The sequence below is a fragment of the Elaeis guineensis genome, chromosome 7 (genome assembly GCF_000442705.2).
Source record: "Elaeis guineensis isolate ETL-2024a chromosome 7, EG11, whole genome shotgun sequence".
Lineage (NCBI taxonomy): Eukaryota > Viridiplantae > Streptophyta > Magnoliopsida > Arecales > Arecaceae > Elaeis > Elaeis guineensis.
In genome coordinates, this window is record NC_025999.2 from 8,546,626 (window position 1) to 8,565,481 (window position 18,856).

Genomic DNA, 18,856 nt, shown 5'->3' on the forward strand with positions numbered 1-18,856 from the left:
ATAAGCTTTAGGCATGTACAAAGTCATGTGACCTTTTTCACTTATGCTTGTTTTTAAAATAATAAATCACTTTGAAGGCAGTCTAAATACTATATGTGACTAAATACCCAACAACAAAAACACTTTACTTTTCTCAAATGATATTTGTCAAAATGACATGATGCAGCACATTACAAGGTCTATGGCCTTATAGGACAACATTAGGTCCTAGAACCAGGATTCTTGCTTTTACAAATGAGAAAAATATGGATAAATTCTGTTTTGTCAAGGAGAAGTCATCATTTAGAGAAGCAAGGGTTGCATTAATAATTTCTTAACTAGTAGCAATATTCCACTATTTTTGAGAAATTGACTAGACATACCATCAAGCTAAAGTGGTTTAAGATGATGACTTGGAATGAAGTGCATCCTCCCCAGTTTGAAGTTTTTGTATTATATGAGCAATTCCTTTTCACGATTTAGATGACCTAACCTATGTCAAAGAGTCAAACTTTTTGAAAAATATACTAGACATAATATCTAATCAAAGTGTTTTAAGATGATGGAAATTGGATAATTTGTATCTTTTCTGATGTGAAGTTTTGTAGTAAACTACAATTCATATTATTTGAGCCTCGCATTTTTGTCATTTAGATGACTCAACCTATGTCAAAGGTATCTGACCCAACTTCCCTTCTCGATTATCCATTAATTTCATAAAAATCATCAATACAAGGTGCTAGGGAGAAATGTGGAGTTTGAATCTAACTAGGAAAAGCTATATTAGTCGGAATAGGTATTACGCTCGTGACCATCTCAAATTCATGGGCATGAGCTCAACAAATATTTAAAGTTAAGAATAATTGTATCAAATTTCTTAAAAATTCGAAGAAGACTTGGATGACTAAAAGTAGAAAGATGATAACAAAATAAAAAAAAAACTTTATAAAATATTTATTTTACTCAAAAATAAGCTAAAGAAGGAAAAATGATTAATAATAATAGAAAGTCTTCCACCAACATCATATCAATAGTTTATAACACCAAAATAAAAAGAAATCGAATTAGTCCTGAATAATTGATGAATAAATTGTAGAAGTTATATATAATTTGAGAGAAAATGGTTAATTTTGGAACAACTCATTTATCAAAAATAATTAATCATTTGCCAAGACAAAAGTGAAAGATTTTTTTTTTTTTTGATAATACTGAGAATATTGTAACCATTGTAGACTCAAGCTTATGATCCATCTGCTAAACCCATTTAAGCGGTGGCCTTCCAACGGAACCATGGATTGGACGGCCAGGATCACATCTACTATCATCATATATTCCATGGGATTCCCCACATCTCAACTTGCCCAGCTGTTCCACCGCCGTAGTTCCGCAGTCTCTTGATGGGAAGTGCACTCCATGGACGGCGGAGACCTCCCGTCCACTGACTGCTCGTCGGAGCCTCTCGCAACGGGCGGGGAGGCGGCGGTGGCCAGGGCGGAGGAGTTTGGGCACCCCCAGGAAGGATGCGAGGCCCTGGCGAGGGCAATCTCCTCGACGCTGGGGGATGTGATGAGGGAGTTCGATGGCAGAGCGGAGGGCGCGGCTCGGAGCCAGGACGAGCTCATTCGCTCCATCGATCGTCTCACCGGAGGTAATTCTTGTCTTCTTTCTCTTTCGAATCTTCCTCGAAATGAGATATAGCTTTGTTTTCTTCTTCGATCTCTATTTCTCTGAATCTAGGTTTTAACGGAATTTAGACGTTATGAGATATTGATGCACTGTTCTATCTGGTTCTGGAATCAAAATTGCTTTTTTAGTCGGATTTGAAGATTTTTGGAGGTTTTGTTGTCAGATTCTGATGGGAGAACTCTAGATTTTGATTGACTTTGTGTTTCATTTCGAGATAGCGAAAAACGTCCTGCTGATTTGCTAAATCTGGGTCTGTAGATACTGTTTATTTGGTTTTCTTTGGCAAAAGAATCTATTTTCCTCTTTATTAATTTGTATGGATTTTTGGATTATCCGTTCTTTGATTGAATGGGAAAAGACCATGGCTTCCGTTAGTGTTACGAGTTGAGTTCTTAGGAATTTGGTGTACAGAATGCATGTCATTTGTTTGGACCGTGCATTCTATTTCCTGTTGCAAATAAATTTTCTCCCAATATAAGGGTGGAGATTGTTGAATCAGTTCTTGTTCTATCCTTGATTTGGATATGTTCTATGCTTATTCAAAGATCTAGCTTTTTGGTGTATTTTTGCTATTGCGTGGATATTGATATGAGAATTGGATTTGGACACATGTTTGAGTGTCTTAGTTTGCAAAAGGAAAAAAAAAAGAAAGATTATGTTAAAAAAAAGTGATAATTACAATTTCTCCATCTAAGGATAGGTCCGATTTCACTAAGCCTCATATGGTTTGAAAAGTAGCACTTAACCCACCTATAGTCAGATCCATTACAGTGTTGCTCCGTTATCCACCTGCATGATAATGGAGCAAGACCCTTAGTAGAAGCACCACGAAGCTCCAAGATCCCATCTTCACATTCTTGAAAAACATGGCTTCTTCAATGATGCGGTGCTCCTCTGCCACTGCTGACGACTCTAGGGTTTCGGCCGGTGCTCTAATCTCTATGCCTAGGGTTTTGCCTTTGACTTCCTTCTCATCCCGAGCGGCAACAATCGAATCCATGGCATCCTGCATCGAGATCACTTTTTGGAACACCTTCTTTCGATAATCAGTCACCCCACATATCGAATCCAATTACAACAACAATGCCATTAGCATCTCAATGACCCTCATCCCCTCCTCATCCCTCCTCATCACCTCCCCGTTTGCTCTAATCTTCCTCTCGATCTCATCCACCTCAATTGCGATCTTGTGGACAAGCCTTACATTCTTCCACACCAAGAACCTGCGGAAGACCTTTTGGACTTTGACGGCGGCTCCTGCTCGGTCGACCTCCGTCGGCTGCTCCACGACGGCTGGCTTCTTCATCGTCTCCTCTTCCTCCTGGGAGCTGATAGGGTAGACAGGGATAGAGACGACCCGGGGCTTCACCGCTGGTAGGCGAGGCCTAGGGAAGGTAGCTATAGTGAATTGGATTCCATCAGCTAGCGAAGAAAGGACTCTCCATCTCTCTCTCTCTCTCTCTAAAATGATTGCAAGGTTTTCGAAAGCTGTGATTTTTTTGGATGGTTTGCATTGGGGTGGGAGGTTGGGTTTAAATAGGGATTTGGGCTGGGAAATTTTGGGATCGAGAATGTTCGAGTGGGATCTGGAGAGGGTTCAGAACCCACAACAGCATCCTCTCCTTTGCTTCCATTGTTGTTGCCATGGATGGCCGTTCTGTCTTCACCATGCTTACTATGGCCAAGGGCATTAGTGCCTCATGGATGGGGAAGCTACTGGAAGAATGGGAGGTGTGTCCTCTCACTGTGCAGTAGATGCAACCAAAAACAATGAAGGGTAGAAGGAGATTCGACTGAATTTGTGGAGAAAACTTACTGACACATAGCATGGCCAATATTCGACATTTGGTGGCCATCTTCTTCTATTCCCTCTTCCTCCTGCGTAACAAGGCTCCAAAAAAATCATTGAACCCATTTTACCATATAGGTGGGTAATGGAGCAAAACTGTATCTGACGGATCTGGCTGTATGTGTGTTAAGTGCTACTTTTCAAACCACATGGGGCTTAGTAAAATCGGGCCTAATCTCAGGTGAGGAAACTGTAATTATCTCAAAAAAAAAAATAAAAAAAAATAAGTCAAATGTATTTAAACATTTTACATCATGGAATATTAAAATATTCTATTTACGAAGGTCTTCTAATATGCACATTTCTTATCTAAACCTTCCAGCTAGCTTGAGAACTTTGTAAGAATGACATTTCACAAAATTATTTAGTACGTGGACTATTGAACAATCTTTGAAAAGAAGAGAAAGGTCATTTTAAACATTATTCTGGCGCATCGAACTTGTTGTTGGGGTCTAGTCCTCTACAAATTTCTAGAAATTATAGTTAATAAAACACTCATATGTACCCAGGTATCTGATGCTTATCCAATTTGGATATGTATCCAACATGGACTATAGGATTACTATGCATCCAGGTAACATGACTAGCAAGAGAAAGGAGGAGATTAGGGGATACCTAGGAAAAAACAGTTTTAACTAAATCATATTATGAATGCCTATCCCCTAGTCACTTAGAACTAGAAGGCATCCTTTGCAAATGCCTATTTGACAATAGTTCGTTCATATATATAAAAGGTTGTATAAAAGGAAACATCAAAAAGTATCTTTTTTAAATTAAAGTCAATATGCATATTTCTCATCTAAACTTTGTAATTAGCTTGAGGGTATTAGAAAATGACATTTTACAAAGTTATTCTTGACCCATCTTTGAAAAAACAAAAGCTCATTTTAAACATTCTCATTTTGGGGTGAACTCATTTTTGGAGTCCAACTCTCTACTAAGTCTTAAAAGCTGTATTGAAAACCTTGCATTTGTGTTCAAATGTTTGACATGTATCCAATTTAGATTCATATCCAATATGATTATAGGAACTAGATCAAGTGTTTAAGTAACCTATCTAGCATAAAGTTTAAAAAGGAGATATGGGATGGTGAGAAAAAAATAATTTAATTATATCATATATCTAAATATTGTGTAAGAAAAGATATTGAAAGATATTATTTGTTAAAATCTTCAAACATGTATATTTTTTATCTGAGCTTTGTAATTAGACTAAACATTTTAGAAAAATGAGATTTTGCAAAGTTTTGTTAAACTACACTCTTGACTGATCTTTAAAAGGAGCAAAAGCTTGCATTATCATTTTGTTTAAAATAATAGAAAATTATTTCTCTTTAAGGTTCCGATGACATTTGTGCTTGTGTAGTAGGAGTGTAAGACCTAGAACATGGACTTATTCCAACCAAGCACTTTTTGCAAACTGGGAATAGACCAGAATAGGTTGTTCCTGGCCACACCTCCTATGTGCATTTTACTTGGCATAAAGATTCCATATGGATCCCAGTATGGGCTTATACTATGTTTTATGCTTTTTCTTTTGCCCATTTGGTCAGTGCCCATGAAAATTTCCTCTATCCTCTTTGACCCGAACTCCTCTCTCTCTCTCCCTCTCTCTCTCTCTCTCTCATCCAAGCATGTCACACCCCTTTGCATAACGATCTCAATGCTATTGCCACCTTCTGATGTTGTCGAGCTCCTCCAATAGGTGGCAACTGTCATCCTTTGAGGTGGTGGAGTTCTTGGTTGCTTCCCACCAATCTTCATTATGCTACATCTCTTGATTGGCATCCTTTATTGTACTCCATTGTTGGCTATAGTTGCATCTACCATGGTGTCCGCTTGGTTCCCCACCATGGCTTCAACTTCCGTCTTCCCAAAGTCCTAGCAAGGTATATTGAACCCTAGCTCTCTTTATTTTTTTCATAGGATTTGTTTGGGCTATGCTTTTAGAAAAAGTGAGTATGATGACAATGCTAGAATACTTGATGCCATGGGAGAAAGTGGTGTGTTGGTAACGGAATCATTTGACCATCTTCTCCCATATACTGAGCACCAGAAATTGAGCATGAAAGATGAGATGAGATAAATCCATATAATCTTCATATAAGTTTTATAAAATTATATTATTCTTTTTTTTACTTCCTTTGGAGGCATGGATTGATGATTATAGTTTTTTTTTTTTTTTTTTTCAAATTATAATTGATAAAGTTAACACATGTCTCCAATCTCTTTACTGGTTACCCACAATCATCTAGATTCATTCCAAATTCACTGTGACAATGACATCATGATTATCTGCATCTAATTCTATGTTAGGATTATAGCATATATTCAGATTGATCAATGTCATTGAAACTTTTTTGATGCATTAACATAAAAGTAGTTAGAAGTTCCTTTTGGATAACTATGGAGGCAGACAATTTACAGAAGAGAGGCAGAAGGTGAAAGCCCCAGCCTTTATCCAGGAAATATGGAATATTTCTGATAAGAAACGGTTGAAGAATCAGTTAAAAACCTTAAAGGTGAGGTTTCAACTACAGTGGCTTACAAGCAGATGTGGCAGGGTTGAGATTTTGTTAAAAAACATACCAGCTATGAGAGCCCCCAAGGTTGGTTTATGGTATTTGCAGGAACTATATGTAGTCACACAAGTTAATTTATAACTTTAATTAAACAATCTAGCATCTTTAAGTTTTTTAAGCTTTTTTAATATGTTGTTAATTCTGAATATGTTTTTTGGTATGTACAAGGCATTTCCAGCTCAAGATTTTATATGGAAAGAACACAACAGTTGGAAAGCATGGACATACCACCTTGATGAATGATGGTGGTTCTAAGTATGACAATTCTAATGCCAGATCAGATAACATGAAATTAATCTATTTGTCTGGTCTTAAATGAAAAAACAACATCATCAAATCATGCCTTGAGGGGTCCATCACTCCTTTATGGCATGGTTTTTATTTGAGTGATGCTAATTTGTCCAACTTTTATCTTATAGATATCCCATCTAATAATCAAATAACATCCTTTAGCAAGAGGGGTATTACTTTATCTTCTTTAGCTTCATACATTAGGAGTGCAATGGTAGACTTGGTAGTAACGGAGGTACTAACAAATATTGCATGATTTGGGAAGAAAGGATGGAGATTGTTCAAATAGTTATTGAATGATAACATAGCTGTCAAGGCAAATGTGCATGTAATTAGGGCTCTCATAACCTAGTTAAGAATTCCAGGATTGACCATAGAACGGACATTGGCTGCATTTGGGGCACTGAATTATGTGATCAACTTAGATGCTTCCATGAACCTAAATTTTAATGAGCACTCTCAAGAAATAATACAAGAAATAGCCTATGATTCTTGTGAGTGTCATAAAGCATTCTTTCTGAAGTAGTCAAACATTCTTTGTTGGGATTTTGGGATATTTACTTAACCTTCCAACTACATATTCTAATCTTGTTTAGTTCTCTATATGGTAACTGTCCTATTATTTGAAAGTACTTTAATTGCAAGACAAATTTATCTAAGTTTTTTCTTTAGGTGGTCACTAGGTTCATATGTTTAAGATACTAGATTAGCGGGTCTTGATTTAAGTTCATGAAACCTCTATTGCTGACATCCAATGCCTCAGACAGCCAATGTTCCTTCAATAGCAATACAAAAGTACTTTTAACCATGCAATCCCTGATCGGTTGTAGTCATGTCCTTATTTAGTAGTTACCAACCAAATTTTACACATCCTTTCAGACCATGCAATATCCCTGGTACCTCCGAGTCCATCTTATTCTATGTAGAAAAAGATAAGAGTATATGAAATGTAAATTTAGTGAGAATAGACATGAAATGTAATACCAGTTAAGAGTGATGGAAAAGAGGTACCAAAAAGTGACTGATTTTGTTATTTAGGACCTATTATACAAAATAATGGTGGGATAGATGAAGATGTATATTATAGGATTAAAGTTGATTGGATGAAGTAGAGAGGCACATCTGGAATATTATGCGATAAGTGCATACCTTGGACACTTGAGAGAAAATTTAATATAACTACCATAAGGACTGCAATATGGCTCCGAGTGTTGGGCAGCAAAAAAAATACATGAACATAAGTTGATTGGTGACAAGAATAAGAATGTTAAGATAGATGTATGGTGAAAATTGGAGGAAAGATTAAGAAATGAATTTATTAGAGGAGCCATAGAAGTTGAACAAATTAATGACAAATTGATGGTAAGTCAATTGAGATGGTATGGACATGTACAACCGAAAATTCGAGGTGGCTTTAGCAAGGAGAGGCACTTTAGTATGTTGAAGGTTGTAAGAAAAGGAGGGAAAGACCTAAGATAACATAGATAGAGATTGTGAAGAAGGATATAAGGAAACTTGGAATAACATCGGACATAGGCCTAAATAGGAATACTTGATGAATTAGGATCCATAAAGCTGACCCTAAATAGTAGGGAAAATCCTAGATGGTTATGGATATGGTTATGCTTTCAAAAGCAAATTCAGTAGTTCTTGCTTGTATTATCTATATGCATTCCTTTGTCGAAACACTTAAAAACCTTAGAGACTGCCTTTTCTTTAGTTTTGAATTATCAAGAAATAGTGAAAAGTGAAACAGATATTGCAGGCTTTTACACCAAAAAAAATTGACACCAATTATGTGCTATTCTAAGCATAAGAATGTCAGATACAATTTCAACTTTGACTCTTCATTGTGTTTTCGGTTCCTGTCAGTTCTCTTCTTTTGTTAATATGTTTATGCTGATGTAGATATTCTGTCTTTCCTCTAATCTGGGAGTTGTTTAGATGCTTGATTCCCATATCCATGTGATATCCCAAACTGGGTGGAAAAGGGTTGAGGAGAGAGAGTCATGGAGAGAGAGAGAGAAGCTTGTGGGATCTGGGCAGGCAATGGATCCTACCCATCCAAGAATTTCCGGGTGCTGGATTTCAAGCAAAAAGGTCTTTTCCTGCATCCCTGAAGTTTTGGTTTGCAGGAATTGTTCCCTCCCTTGATTTATATGCTTTGCCCTCTCCCTAACCTATCTTCTGCATCCTTCCCAATCATTGGCAGGATATCACATGCAGCAGGAAGATAGGTGTCCAAACAGCCCAATATATCCTAAGTTATTTTTCTGCAAAATTTATATCATTTATTTTACTAATCTTTTGATAATTTTTTACCCTTATGTTCTCTTTTAGAACATATATCCAAGTATGTTGCACATTTTATAGCACCAATATCCATGGCCCAAGGCATGTGTTTTAAACCCTCACTCAGGCCACAGGCCATACCTTATCTGTTGAAATTTTATACAATGCAATTTGATTTTAGTCTTTTCCTTTAAAGTAGCTACCTATTGTCTGAATAAGTGAACGCAGTCTAAGCTATTTTGAGCAGTTGTAATCAAACAATTTCCTTTTTCTTTCGCATTGGTAATTAATCCAACATGCATTTGCATGTGCATATTTGTTGGCTTTTTTATAGTCATCCTATATTATGTTGTTATTGCAGAACTAGATAAGCTATTAGAAGATGCACCCTTGCCATTCATTATGCAACATGCAATGAAGATCTCCTCTATCCATAAGAGAGTTTCAGCATTGAACTTGCTCTTGAAGTCGATACAGAGGCGCATTGATAACATAGATCGAATGCTTTCGACAGGTGTACCGAATGGTGGTAATGACCTTCTTAACAACTTCTGTATCATTTTCATTCTTTCTATTTTTGTAAATATAGCATCAGTTGATGAGATCATTAAATTTTCTTTGCAGATAATGTGCCACCAGATATAGTGGAAACATCATCACTGACTTTGTAATTCTGGTATTTTCATTTTTCTGTAAGCAATCCTAAGTTAATCATAAGCTTTTGTTCACTGTTGGATGATAAAATTTTAAACGTGCACTTATAAAATCACATATGGTAAACTAGTAGTAGAGGCTAGACTGTGTGGAAGTATGTTTATAACTTATTTATATGTATGCTGTCGTACTGTCTTTTCTTAGTATATGCTCATGTTTTGATAAATCAAGCAGTGAAGATGAACTCAATTTCTAGGGTCCTTAGCCATTTGCTTTTTAATGTGCATCTGATTAAGAAGATGTTCTTAACGGCTTGGTTTCATCTTAATAAATCGATACATTTTCAAGGAGCACATATTCTTCATGGGGTTGATGCTATACTGTAGGCAATGCTCATCTAGAATCTCTCTTATGTTTAAATATTGATGAGGCATTCAGAACATAACCAATTTTAGGCTGGTTTTCAAAACCCATTCTGAACATAATTCTTACAAAATAAATCAATGGGATATTTAACTGTATAGTTATATACTTATATGAGAAGAAAACTATGTTATTCACCAGCAGGGACAGTAAACCTTAGGGAGCATGCGTCTATTTTCAACATTCAGTGGTTGCTGTACATGACAGAGATGTAGAAAAGTCTCTGAAACCATCAGCTATTTTATGATCAGATTTGGTTCATAACTTTATTAGCTTTCATTTTATCTAGGTCAGCTCCTGCCTAGCAACATTCCTCTTATTTGAGTGCTGATACGGAGAATCTTATGCATTCTGGAAACTTGAAACATGGAATGACATTGTTGTAGCTTGAGGTGATATTTAATTGCCAAAATGCATGTGGAAAGAAGCAAATGACTATTATAAGCTAATTTTGTTTAACCAAAATCACAATCGCATTAGATATGTTGGTATCAATTTCATTTCAAGAATTACATTTACATTAAATAAGTATTTTTGGGGTTTAGAAGAAAGGATGTATTTCTGAGTTGCTTATATAGTTTATTACTGATCTACAGGTTTAGGGCCCATGGTATCTGAGCTCCATTTTTGAAACTCAAGACTGATCCAATTAATTTCCACGTATATGTAATTTATATGGTAAAGAAAGTATATTTCAAGATGATGGAAGAATTGCCATGGCATGATACACTTCAATGCAGAACGTCATAAAATTTCTTCTTTTGTTCCTTTAATAATAAATTGCAGTCCATTATACCCCATGGTTTGGAGGAGTTTGTCTCTAATGTTTACATTGATGATGACCTTGCTAATGCAGCACCAGCTGAAATTTCTTAAAGGAATGTCACTGTAAATATGTCCGATTTTACCTGGAAAACTTTGAAGACGAGATTTTAGTTTGGAGAATTCAGACAAGATCATTCCTTTTCACTTTATCTTATATTTTTGAAAGATGATTGTATAAGATCTGTATTTGACTTGTATACCTTTTCACCCAGGGTTTTATTATTGTTGAATGAAAGGTATGCTTTTAAACTGCATCTAGTTCTTGTATCTGCCAATCCACTCTGAAAGTCCCTAATAAGAATCACTGCAACTAATACGTAGCAAAGCAATCTGCCCTCTGGTTGCTCCTGGAGCACAGGTTATGTTGCATATGTATGTTGTTTGTGGATGCATTTGGGAGATGAAAGGGAGCCAAGGGAAATTGCATGAATCTTGGCAACAAGTGCTTGTGTGTTTTTATGTGCTTTTGTTTGGTCCTATGATAGCTGAGTTTCATTAAAAGCTGAAGCCCATGGTTTTTGTCATGGTATGTTCTTGGTCCTACAGCTTTGAGTACAGAGGCTACTATCAGATTGTATAGCTTGGTGCTATGCAAAGTATATACTGTGTAAATGGGCAACCTTTCCTAACATGTATTCAGAATTTAATAAAGAATGTCCAAGACAAGAGAAGGTTCGGTGATGCTCTGGTAATTGTGTTTCCAAGAAGAGCCGAACTAGGCTGCTGATTGTATATGAAGTTACATTAGGACCATGGAGGACCTAGTACTTCATTGCTATCTTAGTAGTGGAAATTAATCTATCCTCCATGTGGAGACATGTAAGCTTATAGGTGGTTGATGAGATATCTTGTAAGCTTCATATTAGTAAATAAAAGAAGTGAGCCTCAAAAGCAGATGTTCTCATCACCGTACCTGGTTTTCAGGGCAGTTCAAATAGGCATATTGCAGGATTTTAGCTACAATTCATCTGGACATCTCTTTAATATTTAAGAGCAAGAGAAATTCTCTGTGCACCTCGTGAACGTGCACATTGCACGTGATGATTGGCTCACGCACAGGGCCAGACAGCGGCATGGAATTTTTTTTTTTTTTTTTTTGTCTGGCTCCATGTGCGAGCCAGTCACTACGCATGCGGTGCACAAAAAATTTCTCTTAAGAGCAATAGAAGTGTGGGCTTGGTTGATGAATGTGAGAAATGCTTGGGAGGAGTTGCTCCACTGAAAACCAAAGAAAAGCAACTACGCTTGAAGGACTCGAGTTGTTCTTAGGATGAAAAACAGGCATAACAATCTCTCCAAAGAGAGTAAAAAGTTGAAGAAACTTCAAAAAAAACTGAAAAAATAAAATCAGAGATGGAGGTGCACCTCTAATTGTTAGCATTTTGTACGGATGGGAGATGGGGTGGATAGAGTAACAATTTGTTTCAAGAACTAGTGAAAATTAAAATTACTAATTGCCTCGATGAGACCCAATTTTTACCCTGTCCAAGTCTTTTATAGAGGATATGTTTACCTGGATAAAAGTCATTTTCGAGTAGCGACTTTGGTCCACTTTCAGATGTTTATCTATTAAGTGGAAGATGAAATCACTTTAGCCCATAAAGTGATTTTCACCCAAACTAATTTGAAGTGGGTTAAAGTGGCTCTCACTTCAACCCGACCTTTTCCTCGATCTAAACTACGATCACATTTTAATAATAAATAGTATATAATGCTATTTTATCAATCAATACATGGTCCATAGGAAAGCATACATCAAGATTATATTCACATCTTCCATAATGACTAATAAATAATATTACATAAAAATGAGCAAATAATTAACAATAAATTGATATTATTTTATTCAATCGATGTATGCTGTGAAGTATGTAGATTAACTTATACCTTTTATTAATTCATTCTTAAATTGATCTGTCATTTTTCTCTCTTGCAACCAAATGCCTAAAAGGATGAAAGTGCATTTTAGCAGCTCTCACCTCTCAGCAACCTGCTCAGAAAAATTGCCACTTTTGCAAAGTGAACTTCATAAAAATGCCACTTTTGCAAAGTGTTGATTCTCCACTTTCTTTCAACTAATGCAACCAAACACACCTTGACAAAAAGATAATGCTTTAAGTAGTTTCTGAAGGAATGCTAGCATGACAAATAAATCTCCTGCAAGGAAGTTCCACTGCTGATGCTTGACTCCAATGCACCATCTTTAAGCAGTATTGTACTCAAGATTGAGAAGCCATATAATACATCTTGGCTCTGAAGAATCTGTCGTCATTGAAGCATCTTATTCCCCTAAGATTTATAAGAAAATAAGTAAAAGAGCTCTTTTGGGAATTTATAGTCTTTGGCAGCCATTTTGGTATTCCTAGAATAGGAATTCCAATTCCCCAGAGTACCTATTCACCATCTCTATTCCAATTTTGTATTTGGTTGGAAATTTGTGGGGCTCATCGGAATTATACATTGTTATTCCCTAAACTAGAATAAGATAAAATTATTTCTCATCATTTTCCTAGAATAAACTATTCCATGGTGAAATATGGAATAGCTTAAACCAGGTGGAAAGGAATAAGGTGCAATTAATGCACTTTTAACTAGAATTGTAAAATCCATGGGCCCCACTGCCATTTCATAGTCTATTTGGGAGAATAAGGTGGAATAAGCCCTTATTCCACCTTATTTCTAGCAACCAAACGCTACTGAGGAATATCTACTCTCATTTTCAGGAAAAAAAAAAATCCTTTCTTTGCAGCAATTTGCAAGCTAGAGCTTCAGCAAATATTTGGCTTTTCATTTATCAATGTACCATGAGTTTGGCACTTAAAATGTATATCCCATGTTTTAAGAGTCATATAGGAGCAATTTAAAGTTCCTCATGTTATGAAAACATAGACTAGCTGTTAAATACGTGCAATGCATGTTGGATTGTAACAACGCATGTGGAATGATGAAGACATACAAATCTTGCATGAGGAGTAATATTCCTTGAAACCTGAAGTCTGTCTATAATGTGACTCATATGAGCAGTTCATCAAATCTGATCTGTATTAGCGGAGCTTTCTTAGATGGCTTTGTAAAAGAATGTGTTCATCCCAAAGGAAGATCTTATTAAATTGTTTTATGGATCTGAACCACAGCTAGAATTTCATTTACAAAATATAAGATGGCTAAGACATGATCTTTAGTCCAATGTTTCTCATAAGCTCTAGAATGTTGAATAAAGGAATTTGTTCTTGTGCTCCTCCATTCATACATCCCTTTTTTTTTTTTTAAACAATGCAATGAATGAATATTACCTATTGACAATGGTGAAAACAAAGCATCACCTTGGATTGATTATTGACCCAAACATTGAGGGAGGCTCTCCTTCCAATTTACACCACCTTCAGCTTAGCCAATTGTGTTGACTGAAGTGGGTTGGTAAGCACAAGTTTCAAGAGTTCCTTTGCTACCAAACATTAACTATGTACCTTTATAAATCCATTTATCCCTAGTATAAGAGGCAGGCTCTTCCTGCTACCTTGCACCAAGATTTCTATCATGAGAAGCCTAGCCATGGCGAGATTTCTTCGTTTCTGTATATTTGTCTTACTTTTTCTGAGCAGCCTGTTACTTACCAGTGATGCTAGCTAGAAGACTAGAGAAAGGAACGCAAGGTCATGGAAGGATGGCTGAGGGAGGTGGTGTCAAAAGAAGTAAGATGATGATGTTTAGCAAGGCAAGATTGAGGCTGCAGGAGATGGCCTTTCCACCTCTGCCTGGAATCCCCTGTGCACCCCGTTTTCCCATGCCTGACATCCCTCTCCCTCCAAAGCCTGGCATTCCTCTTCTTCCTCCCTTTCCTCCTTTCCCTAGGATCCCTGTTCCACCTCGTTCTCTATAAAGTAGACAGATGTGTCATTGGCTGTAGATGTGTGGTGGTAGAGATCCATATGATTTGTTTGTAGTGAGCTTCTTTGCTTCTCTTGTCGTAGTCTTTTGTAAGGCAACCTTTATGGAGTCATAATATTTTATGGTGCTTATGTAATAAGGATTTAACAATTCACAGCGCCTCTTTCTCTCTCTCTCTCTCTGGACCAATCTATATAGAATAATTTATTTTTTGTGGAATATACCATAAATTATTCAGATTGCCATCATGAATATTTTTTTCGTGCTTGGAACATAGGGTTGGTTTAGGAATAAGCTGCTAATATATCTACAAGTTCATCTCTGATAGTTAAATAATTATGATGACATCCTTAAGTATATTCATACAATTAGATTAATAAATGTGGAATTATATCAATGCTGTAAGACAAACACGCACACACATATGTATGTATGTATGTATTCCATGTATAGGTATGCATAATTAAGCTTTCAGTACTAACTGTGAAAGTTATTATATCACTATTTACTGTCTTTACTAATGATGAGTGTGTCCTGACTCTTCTTTGGATGCTAAAGAGACTTTTTTTTATAGAAGTTGCTGAACATTGCCAGAAGCAGCAGATGATAAACGTTTTATATTTTTATTTCTCATTTTTTCTTTTCAAAACTAGGAGGGAAAAATCCCCACCTTCTACCTATTCCCACCCTATCTGATGGAGGTCAAAGTGCGGGTTGATGCAACTTGGAATTGAATCTTGTTATCCACTGGGTGAGCTACTATATGCCATCCATGCAAGTTCGTGGTGTTGCTTGTGATAGACCATCAAATCTCAACAGTTGGCATTAAATTCCATTTTGCTTGTTATTAAGCTGGGTATCGGAGCTAATCTTTTGGTAGCCGGCTTCTTATGTGATTCTGATAGCACCAACAAATGCAGAACATAGTGATTGCTCAGCCTTGAACTCTTGTAAAAAAAAAAGGTGTTATGACTTGAAATTTCACATCCACTCCATCCTAAAGGAATCCTTTGTTTCTAAGCTTCGTTGAAAGAACTGCCTATTCTCTCTGCAAAGTTACTCGTCTCCTTGAACCATCTCTTGTCACCAGCTTGTGCCATGCAGATATAGAGCTTCCCATCTGATACGGTGTCTGTTATAAGCTTCATCCACTCAGCAGTTGTTGTTAATACTGGATGAAGTAGTGCTTCATCAGGGTCAGAACCACCATTAGGTTCATTTGAACACAAATGGTGATTGCCAGCATTTCGCATAAAGAAATGACAAATTTTTACCTTGGATTCTGTTTCTGCCAGAGTATGCCTGTGTGGCTATTAAGTAATCAACCCGCATAGACATGAATTGATACATAGTCTCTATATCAAATTAATCCAATATTGACATTTGTAAGTGTACCAATCATTAAGTTGGAAGGGATTGCCTCCCATTCTCCAAAAAGAAGTAGAAGGAGAAGAAGAAAGGTAGAAAGAAAGTACTCCATCACCACATCTAGCTGCTTCATTTTTATCTGCAAGACTTCATTCTTAAAATCTTTGCATATATTTGCACTCTTTTTAATGTTATGAAATTTCAAGAGTTCAATGGATTTGATACTGGCTTCAGTATTGGCATAAATTTCTTTCTCAGGAAGTATGTGAGACAAATGGACACCACCAATCTTGTAGATAATAAATGTGAAACCATCTTGGCATTCTAATGGAAAATGGAAATTGTGCGACACCGATCCTTTTAAGTTGTGATCTTTGCTGCGTATGACCTTACAACTGAATTTAAGTCTATAAAAAGGATTACCAGCTTCCTCTAAGGCAGTGTCCTTAGGAGAGATCTTAATCCCAACAGAATGCGTTCAATAAGCATGAGCTCCTAACGCATGACTGAGCAAGCCATACATTAATGACAAGAATGCAACCACAGGATGCACTTATATATTTGATATAGCTCTCGAAGACTTGGATAAATTACTGATGTGACATGAAATAGATAAACTACTGATTTGAAATGAAATATTTTGTCATAGAGCTGATTGCAAATGGTAGAGATAAGGCTAAACAGTTGGCAGAGTTTATCAAGTAATATATAGGAATGAAGAATCACAATTAATAGGTGTATCTATGGCAGCATATGAGCCCATTTTTTGCAGTGAACTTTGCCAAAAGATTTGGAATATGCAATCATATTAAAGTGAACTCAGATAACCTATAACAGTCATCAAATGTTATGTACGACTATAAACATTGGTAGTACAGGATAAAATTCAACTGCTAAAAAAAAAATAGTCAATAAAGTAAGTTTAAATTTTTCAACCGACAGCATTGAGTCATTAGATACTTCTATCATAACACAAACTAGTAAGGCAAATGCACTGAAGAATTTCCCTTTAGGAAGAATATGCTCTTAATAGGGACCAACCTTTTAGAATAGAATCTCCATTCACATAATTTATCCTTTTTTTTCCTATAAAATAAATTCTAGCATGCGATTATAGATGAGAATCTTGTAATCAGCTACCTAAATTCCTCATCATGCCTCACATGGTGATCCCATGGTACTACAAATATACTTCAGCAAACACTAGTGGCATTGATACATACATACATGCATGCATATGTGTGTGTGGGTACGTATGTATGTATGTATGTATGATGATGATGACAATGATGCCGTCGTCGAAGCTTTGTTTCAAATCTCTATGAACATCCCATAATTTTTAAGGGTGGATGTAGTGGCACCCTTTGAGGCTATGCGAGGCTCTGAGTGGTCAAGATGGATGTATATGTATGTATGCATGTGTATATATTTGTATGTATGATGATGATGATGATGTCTCCATCAAAACTTTGTTCCAAATCTCTATGGACGACCCATAATTTTTTAAGAGCGGATCTAGTGGCACCTTTTGAGGCTATGTGAGGCTCTGAGTGGTCAAGATGTATATATGTATGAATGATCATGATGATGCCTTCGTCAAAACTTTGCTCCAAATCTCTATGGACCTCCCATAATTTTTAAGTGTGGATTTAGTGGCACCCTTTGAGGCTATGTGAGGCTCTGGGTGGACAATACGTACGCATGTATGATGATGATGATGATGCCTCTGTCAAAACTTTGTTGGCACCCTTTGAGGCTATGTGAGGCTCTGAGTGGTCAAGATGTATGTATGTATGTATGTATGTATGAATGAATGAATATATGTATGTATGTATGATGATGATGATGCCTTCATCAGAACTTTGTTCCAAATCTCTATGGACGTCCCATAATTTTTAAGAGTGGATCTAGTGGCACCCTTTGAGGCTATGTGAGGCCCTGAGTGGTCAAGATGTATGTATGTATGTATGATGATTGATGATGATGCCTTCGTCAAAACTTTGTTCCCAATCTCTATGGATCTCCCATAATTTTTAAGAGTGGATGTAGTGGCACCCTTTGAGGCTATGTGAGGCTCTGAATAGTCAAGACCTTTGGATCACTACTAAAATTTAAAGTCTTTTTAAAAAAAAAAAAAAATTCTTCACTTGGTTTTCCATTATCCCTTTGACAGATGTTCTCATGGATGGCGAAGAAGGTGAACTAACGCCAATATAAACAAACTACCTCTTCCAATTTCCCAGCCTATGGAACCAGAGGCCACTAGAAAGCCCACAAGAAAGCCACCCACCAAACCTACCCCTTAGCTTAGTCATGCAAACACCAACGAACCCCACCAACTTCCTCAGCTACAAATACCCAAGCATCACTCCGTTCTCCCCATCACAGACTTGAGTCCTTCACTCCTCTCTTTCAACAGCTTGCCAAGACCTTGCAGTTCTTACCATGGCTTCAAACACTTCCCTCTTCTCCTTGTCCATCCTCATTGCATTCTTGTTCCTCAGCAACGGCCAAGCGGCTCGCCATCTATTGGAAACTCCAGAGGTGGAGTCCCCACCGATTCCGACCATCCCAACCCTCCCTAAGCCCGAACTCCCACCGCAGCCCGTCGTTCCAACTCTACCCAAGCCTGAGCTGCCACCGGTGCCGGAGGTGCCCACCATGCCGAAGGTTGAGCTGCCGCCGATGCCGGAAATCCCAAAGGTGGAACTGCCTCCTAAGCCTTCCATCCCAAGCATCCCAAAGGTTGAACTGCCTCCCATTCCAAAGGTTGAATTGCCTCCTATCCCCACCATCCCTGAATTCCCTTCCATTCCCAGCACTGTGCAATCTCCACCTCATGCATGATGGATATATACTTAACATGGCCTCATCATTATCAGCATATTTCTCTGTGATATCTAGAATGAAGTCATGGCAATATATGGCTATAGATCATTAGCTCTGGTTTTCATTGGAGTTGGTGGCTGGGACTTGGGAGTTTTCTATATTGTTCCTATGTTTCCTTTTATCTCCTCGT

The 18,856-nt window shown here is 37.1% G+C and overlaps 1 protein-coding gene and 1 pseudogene across 2 annotated transcripts; one reads left to right on the top strand and one right to left on the bottom strand.

Moving 5' to 3' along the window:
- The first annotated feature begins 1,325 nt into the window (after positions 1–1,325).
- LOC105049063 (uncharacterized) lies at positions 1,326–10,835 on the top strand. 2 transcript variants are annotated; one of them, XM_010928599.4, is made up of 4 exons: positions 1,326–1,627; positions 9,041–9,208; positions 9,304–9,371; positions 10,353–10,835. In XM_010928599.4, exons 1-3 carry the CDS (start codon positions 1,393–1,395, stop codon positions 9,348–9,350), a joined length of 450 nt encoding a protein of 149 aa, XP_010926901.1. In that variant the 5' UTR covers positions 1,326–1,392; the 3' UTR covers positions 9,351–9,371; positions 10,353–10,835. The 2 variants fall into 2 exon arrangements, with proteins under 2 accessions (XP_010926901.1, XP_010926900.1); XM_010928598.4 differs by having other exon boundaries at positions 1,327–1,627; positions 9,304–9,355.
- Positions 1,699–4,226, bottom strand: LOC140859128 (uncharacterized; annotated as a pseudogene).
- Positions 10,836–18,856: the final 8,021 nt, after the last annotated feature.